We start from the raw sequence: 8,097 nt of genomic DNA, 5'->3' as shown, positions 1-8,097 counted from the left end.
TAGGATTTTACAGCCTCGCTCAATCCAAGACTAGAAAATCCCACCTGAGGCCAACAGACCTTCCAATTGTCTGCCCCTCAATCACTCAGATTCCTGTGGTGGATGGAGCGGTAGAATCCCAGCACTAGCCTCTGTGGCTGGGATTTTCCGGTCGCAATTGGCAGCAGGATCTTCTGGTCCCACTGAAGTCAATGGCCTTTTGGCTGGCTCGCCATATTCCCTGTGGCAGGACTGGAAAATCTCAGCTTGCGGCACTGTTTAAGGTAGACAGCGAGGTGACAGTGCTGCTGTTACATTTGAAAAAAGACAATATGGCCACACCCATGAGACAGGAAGGCTAAGAACATAAGAAAAAGTTCAAGAACCATCCAGGTCATGTATTGAAAGTATGGACATGTTTTCCAGAGCTGCTAATTTTTAGAACTGAAAAGCGAATGTGAAGAAGCTCAGACTTGGAATGAGGCAGTTCTTGAGCAGAATTTTAATTTTTCTACTGGAGATTGGTCTGAAAGTTTAAGGCATACAAATAAACCTTCTTTGAACAAGACAAAAGATGTGGCATTTACAATAATCAACAAGTGAAGGAATATTTCAACCCAAAGCCAGTGGAGAAAACAAAATATTACAAATTTGGAGCCAGAATCCAGAAAAATGGCAGCACAGTTGGTGAGTACACTGTGGCACTGAAAAATTGCAACTTTGGCACAATCCTAGGCCATGTGCTATGATGTGGAGATGTCAGCGTTGGACTGGGGTAAACACAATAAGAAGTCTCACCACACCAGGTTAAAGTCCAACAAGTTTATTTGGTAGCAAAAGCCACTTTTGCTACCAAATAAACCTGTTGGATTTTAACCTGGCATTGTGAGACTTCTTACATGTGCTATGAGACAGATTTGTGTGTGGACTGGTGGATGAAAGAATCTAATTGAAGTTACTGAACACACAATGGCTGGAATATTTCAACCGTTCTTGCCAGCGGGATTTTCTGATCCCACTGCAGTGAACAGAGATTTGGCTGAGTGCCAAATTCTCTGTCCTTGCTTGGAGTGTTAGTGGAATGTGAAGGGCTGGTAAGATCACACCCAACATCTCACATTTCAACAAAATAAGTGGTCTCACAACACCAGGTTAAAGTCCAACAGGTTTATTTGGTAGCACGAGCTTTCGGAATGCTGCTCCTTCATTAGATGCGTGCTCCGAAATCTTGTGCTACCAAGTAAACTTGTTGGACTTTAACCTGGTGTTGTGAGACTACTTACTGTGCCCACCCCAGTCCAATGTTGGCAACTCCACAACATTTCAGCAAAAGTATGTAATGATTCTGGTTCACCAGTTAGGCAAGTAACAACTGCAACGTTTATTTACATGTAACTATAATAGAGGCTTGCAGCCTCCATGGAGATGGCTTCCAATGACACTCTCGGATTTCGTCCTAAACACATGACTCAATTTCTGTCCAAAGTCAGAACATTTTCATCAAGCCTAAAGTGGGGAGACCTGGTCAGAATAGTGGTGATGATAATGGTTTAGTGAATTGCTATTGCTGTAATAGCAACTCAATGGCATGTCGGTACAGAAATATCAAATGTTTTAATTGCCAAAATGTTGCAACTGCTTTGGGTAGCCAAAGAATGAAAGAGAACTCATTCCAGCGGTAATGGAAAACAGCGACATCATAAAGGTTGAGTTCAGAATTTTGAAATGATTCCAGAGTGCTTAAGAAAGGGAGCTATGCTGTACATTTATGTGACAAGCACTCACTCAAATGTCAGAAACTTTTGTACAAAAGCGTTGGTTACTCAAAGGTACATCAACATGTATATTGTTATACCTGCAGATTGTTCCATTATGAGTAGAAAATTTGATTTGATTTATTATTATCACATGTATTAATACAGTGAAAAATATTATTTCTTGCGCGTTATACAGACAAAGCATACCATATACAGAGAAGAAAACCTCCACTCATAAAGTGCAGAATGTGGTGTTAAGTCATAGCTAGGGTGTAGAGAAAGATCATCTTACTGGAAGATAGGTCCATTCAAAAGACTGACAGCAGCAGGGAAGAAGCTGTTTTTGGATCAGTTGATACGTGCCCTCAGACTTTTGTGTTTTTTTCAATGAGAACAAAGTCAATGATGTGGCTCTAACTGAGTGAATAGTTCAATTGAAAACCTACTGTGGTGTGTCATAAGTGTGTGGACAAATGGAATGCAATGTCCTATATAAGAATAAGTTCCTCAGATTATACATCTTTGTTGTGACATATGTCAATGGACCAACATTAATGGATAAAGATTGGCTTTACAAGCTGAAGAACTGAAAGACCGCTTTTCAAGTTGATCAGGATACTTAACCAGCTATTGAATAGCCTCAGCAATATATTTGAGGACAGCTCTGAGGTTATAATTAAGGTGGAACTAAGATATTTGCAAGGTTGAATATGTCTCATGTTTATGTATAGCTCAGTGTAGCATATAGAAAATGCACACATACTCTTACATATAGGATCTTCCTACCATAGTGAAGCAGAATTCACCAAGAGTTGGATTGTTCACCCACTAAAAGGGAACTTGAGTTGGTTTAGACCGTAGTGAGGCAGGTCAATTTGAAACTACTGATGATAAAAAGTATTGTTGCCATAGTAGTCCTGCTCAATACGGGAGGAACCACAGGTTCAGACAATTGGTGTATGTGCTTGGCTGAAGAGCCAATAGTGTGAAGCTACCATCTGAGCAATTATGACTGATCGCCTCTAAGTCAGTCCAGGCTATGTGAAATCTTATCCAAAAAATCCTCTAAGCTTCAATGGGTATGATTTTGCAAGGTATGCCATGTTTGGACAATACAATCAGAATGATGTGCAACAGCGGAGGAAGAAAATCTTCAAGTGTTGGATGAAGTGGTAAAAATGCTCAATGATTACAATATGTAGTTCAAAAGGTGTAAGTGTGGCCTTGTGCAATCTGAAGCAATGAACTTTGGCCTAAAGATCAATGGATGACAACTTTAGCCAGTGAAGGAGAAAGTAAAAACTATTAGTAATTTCCAAAAACCAAAAGATGTGGTTAAGCTTAGAACTTTTCTAGGTATAGTCCAATTCTACTTGTGATTTCAGCCTGAGCTTGCAATAGTGTCAGCTGCGCTACCTGAGCTGTTGAAGATGTGACATGGGAATGTCCTAAAGAACAATATGCTTATGATGCATGCAAAGGAAGCAAGTGCTGAAACAGTGAAAGACTCAGTGTTACAAAGAATCTACAAGCAAGACATTGACCATGGACAGGAGTTTGAACAGTGTATGGATGGCAAGCTGAAACTATTTCACAATTGCTACAAAGAATGATGACAAAAGCAGGGAGCTACACCAAGTGGAATCATAGAATCATACATCACAGAAGAGGTCCTTCAGTCCATTGAGTCTGCACTAGCATGTTAGAAGCACCTGAACTCCCACCTAATCCCATCTGCCAGCACTTGGCCCATAGTCCTGAATGTTATGATGTACCAAGAGCTCATCCAGATATTTCAAGGGGGTGAGGCAACCCACCTCTACCACCCTCCCAGGCAGCACATTCCAGACCGTCATTGCCCTCTGCGTGAAAAAGTTTTTCGTCACATCCCTACTAAACCTCCTGTCCCTCACCTTGAACATATGTTCCTGCGTGACTGGCCCTTCAACTAAGTCACAATATATAGTTGAAAAGGTGTAAGTTTCAACTTCAACTTCAGATATGGTGAAACGCAGGGTTCTTCGAGAGGAAGAGAGAGAGAATTCTGGCAGAATAACACACAGTCTTCTATAGCAAGAGAATTTGTTTATTCGAATAAGTCATACTGGACTTGAAACATTAACTCAGTTTCCACAGATGCTGCCAGATCTGCTGAGTATTTCCAGATCTTTCTGTTTTTATTTCAGATTTCCAGTATGTACTGTATTTTTATTTTATCATGACCTCTAATGACCAATAACATTTTCTGGGAGAATTACACTGAATTAATCCTCAAACTAGACACTGTCCAGCCTTCAGCTGCAACCTGATCCCCACAACAAGAGTGTAGGGGAGGGTGACGTCAGACGCTGTCACTTTGACCCTTCACCTTTCACCTCAAGATGGCGGCGCCCAGTCTGAGGAAGTTTCTCAGATTGTCAGCTTTGAAACTCGGGATGAAATCTTTCAGCGGCGAAGCCAGTCCGGCACCAAAGGTATTTGCCCCATCCGGAGCCTCTCGGTGTGAAACAGCGGCGACTCCCCCCCACCCCGCTCCCTCCTCCCAGGGCAGTGGGCGGCCTGTGGGGTCTGAGAGCCGGTCGGTCACTTCATTAACAGGCGCTGCTCTGGATTCACCCGTTGCTCATTTTAATGTTAAATGATGGTTGGATCCTTCTCCCGATGCGCAATTATTTTGTCTGTGCTGAGCAAAGCCAGAATGCTGCAGACACTGTAGTTTCTCTCTGGCCCCCACTTGCAGTTTTAAAGGTCTGTAATCCATCATCCAGGGACAATTTGGTGAGCGTAGGAAAGAAGGTGCACTGCTTCTTTTATCGTCTCATGTACCAATTGTGGTGTGATTTGGCTTGGTGTGCACCTAATTTTAATACTTAATTTAAAATACGTATATTGATTTTATTAGGTTTTTGATTTGATTTATTATTGTCACGTATTGGGATACAGTGAAAAGTATTGTTTCTTGCGTGCAAAACAGATGAAGTATCTCGTTTATTGAATACATAGGGGAGAAGGAAAGTAGACCATGCAGAGTGCAATGTTACAGTTATAGCTAGGATGTAGAGAAAGATCAACTTAATATATGGTACGTGCATTCAAAAGTCTGATGGCAGTAGGGAATTCTTGAATCACTGATATGTGGCAAATCTGGAAAGAATGTTTTCTATACCTGTAAAAGTTGGTGAGAGTTGTAGCAGATATATTGAACTTCCTTAGCCTCCTGAGAAAGTAGAGACATTAGTGGGTTTTCTTGACTATAGCATTGGCATGAAGGGACCAGGACAGGTTGTTGGTGATCTAGACAAGCTGGAGGTGATCGGGACACGTAGAAACTTGATGTTCTCAACCATTTCCATTTTAACCCTGTTGATGTGGATGGAGCATGCCCTGCACTACAGTTCCTCAAGTTGATGACATTGAGGGAAAGAATATTGTCATTGCACCATTTCACAAGATTCTCTACCTCTTTCCTGTACTCCATCTCTTACACCTGCATTACTATTAAACTGTTGGGTCTGTGTAAATAAAAGCTAAGTAGAGTATATTCTCTTACCACATTGAAGCATTCTTTACTGTAATGATCCAAAGTGCAATCTGAACAGTGCCTCCTTTCTTTAAAAAAAAAGGAAATGAGTTATTATTAATTCTGTGATTGTTATGCTAAGGATGCTATTTTGTGTAAACAGTTAAGGCTAATGAACAATTTTTGAGAGGAAATATTATAATCTGTATGACAGAAAGGTGAATTAGTAGTCCACAGTGGTCGTCATTTGAACTGACCTAATTCAACCTTCTAATGGTGCCAAGCTCTGCAAATCCTAGCTGGCTGCTGTTCTGCTGTTCTCATCATTCACAGAAAAACAAAAATCATTCTCATTTATTTGACATTTTCTCATTTCTCTGAGATGTGTCTCAAAGTAGTCAGAAGGAGTACCATGACAATTTGTTCTTTACTTCTCATGCATTAGCCCTATTCTACTTTGGATTACTTGTATTACCTTTTTTTATAGGTCCTAAATTTCCCATATTTCAGATGGTAGTTTTTTTACACACTGCCCCTCACTGAGCACATACTGGCCAATCAACTTACCTTTGTTGCCATGTTTGTCTTTTTTTCCAACTGCTGCCTCACAGCAGCTGAAATACCCATCAGATATTTAGTCTCTTCTGCAGAATGAGACCACTTCCTGAAGCATGAAAAAGTTAGAAAGCAAAAAAGCACCTTGTTCCCCTATTGCTTTGAAATGTAGACCCTGCAACAATTTTCAGGGGTTGGATAAGAAGGGGAAAGAAAGAGAAATGGATAATAGTTACAGGGCTGCTGTTAGGCCATGGTGTGACTTTTAGGAGAAATGATGAAAAACTTAATTGAAAGAGTAGGTTTGAGATTTATAAAGATGAAGACAGAAACTGTGAGGGAGGCAAATTTAGGAAAGGAGGTGCAGAAAGTAAAAACAAACTTTTGTATACTGCTGTGTTTAACCATCAGGTATCTGAGTTCTTCACAATCAATGAAGCATTTTTGAAGTATAATCAAACACTGCAGCCAATTTGCACACAGCAAGCTATCGCAAACAGCAATGTGATAGTGACCAGTTGATGAAGATTTGTGATGTTGTTTGTGGGGATAATTATTGGCCAAGTCTTTCAGGATGGCCTCCTTGCTCATCTTCAAAATAATGCTGTGGGATCCTTGACATCCTGAGATGGTTGAGCTTCAACAGCTCATCTGAAATGCTACCCATTGAGCACATCAGGAAGATGAGCTGTTGGTTTAACCAACGATAGTGGGATGAAAGGTGTTATCAGGTAACCTTGGTTAATTGCTGCAACACACATTGTAGGTTAATTCTTCAAAGACCAAGTTATGTTGTTATGGGAGGGGAGGCAATGACCTAGAACATAAGAAATAGGAGCAGGGGTAGGCCATCTGGCCCTTCGAGCCTGCCCCGCCATTCAATAAGATCATGGCTGATCTGTCGTGGCTCAGTTCCACATTCCCGCCCTCTCCCCATAACCCTTAATCCCCTCTCTTATCAAAAACCCGTCAACCCTCTTCTTAAAAATATTTAGCGAGGTAGCCTCCGCCACTTCAACAGGCAGAGAATTCCAGAGATTCACCACCCTTTGAGTGAAGAAGTTCTTCCTCAACTCCGTCCTAAACCGCCCCCCCTTTATCTTGAGGCTGTGCCCCCTAGTCCTACTATCCTTTCTGAGCGGGAAGAGTCTCTCCACCTCTATCCTATCCATCCCATTCATCATCTTATACGTCTCAATGACATCTCCCCTCATTCTTCTAAACTCTAATGAGTACAAGCCTAGTTTATTCAGCCTCTCCTCATAGCTCAACCCTCTCAACTCCGGCATCAGCCTAGTAAACCTCCTCTGCACTCCCTCCAAGGCCAAAATATCCTTGCGTAAGTACGGCGCCCAAAACTGCACACAGTACTCCAGCTGCGGCCTCACCAATGCCCTATACAGCAGCAGCAAGACCTCCCTACTTTTATATTCAATCCCCCTCGCTATGAAGGCCAGCATCCCATTCGCCTTCCTGACCACCTGCTGCACCTGCAAGCTGGGTTTTTGCGACTCATGCAAACTCAGCTAATGTTCTGAGATCCTGGGTTCAAGTCCCGCCATTGCAAATGGTGGGATTTGAATTCAATAACAAAAATCTGGAATTAAGAATCTACTGATTACCATGAAACAACTGTTGGAAAAACCCACCTGGTTCATTAATGTCCTTTGGGGAGGAAATCTGCCATCCTTACCTGGTCTGGCCTACGTGTGACTCCAGAGCCTCAGCAATGGGGTTGACTCTCACTGCCCCTTCAAGGGCAACACAGGATATGCAATAAATACTGACCAGACAACAACGACCATGTCTCACGAATGAATAAAGAAGAATGCCAGCATAAACTTGGAGTGGTTTTGGTTTGAGGGCCATTGTGTTTCCATTTCCTAAGAGAACCTGCTTGTTAGTGAGGCCTATGAGCAAATTAACCATTTGCACTCCATCTCTCTTCATTTTCTCAGGAAGAACCATAACCTCAAATTTCCACAGTTCAGTCATTACAACAAAAACTTGCATTATGTGGCACTTCAAACAAATTAAGACATGCCAGGCATTTCACAAGAACATTATCAAACAAGATTAACACAGACCCACATGAGGAGGCTTTAGGAAAAATGGATAGAAACTTGGGCAAAGTCATAAGTGTCAAGATCTGGGCAGCAGAGCTCCAGATAAACTGAACTTTATGGAGGATAAACACTGCCAATTTTAACAAACTGTACATCTGGGTGACTTGTTACTGAGTGAAGATGTCTTTCTTATCACAAAATGGATTTCTTTTTAGGCAAA

The 8,097-nt window shown here is 41.6% G+C and overlaps 1 protein-coding gene across 1 annotated transcript in view; it reads left to right on the top strand.

The window, feature by feature from the left end:
* The first annotated feature begins 4,111 nt into the window (after positions 1–4,111).
* Positions 4,112–8,097, top strand: part of wars2 (tryptophanyl tRNA synthetase 2, mitochondrial) — a 70,994-nt gene continuing 67,008 nt past the window's right edge. The window contains exon 1 of the mRNA XM_080203743.1: positions 4,112–4,210. Coding sequence (XP_080059869.1) covers positions 4,118–4,210 — 93 coding nt within the window. The 5' untranslated portion in view covers positions 4,112–4,117. The remainder of the gene's footprint in view (positions 4,211–8,097) is intronic.

The sequence above is a fragment of the Carcharhinus amblyrhynchos genome, chromosome 15 (genome assembly GCF_965287045.1).
Source record: "Carcharhinus amblyrhynchos chromosome 15, sCarAmb.v2.hapA, whole genome shotgun sequence".
Lineage (NCBI taxonomy): Eukaryota > Metazoa > Chordata > Chondrichthyes > Carcharhiniformes > Carcharhinidae > Carcharhinus > Carcharhinus amblyrhynchos.
This window is presented reverse-complemented; position numbering and strand designations above follow the sequence as displayed.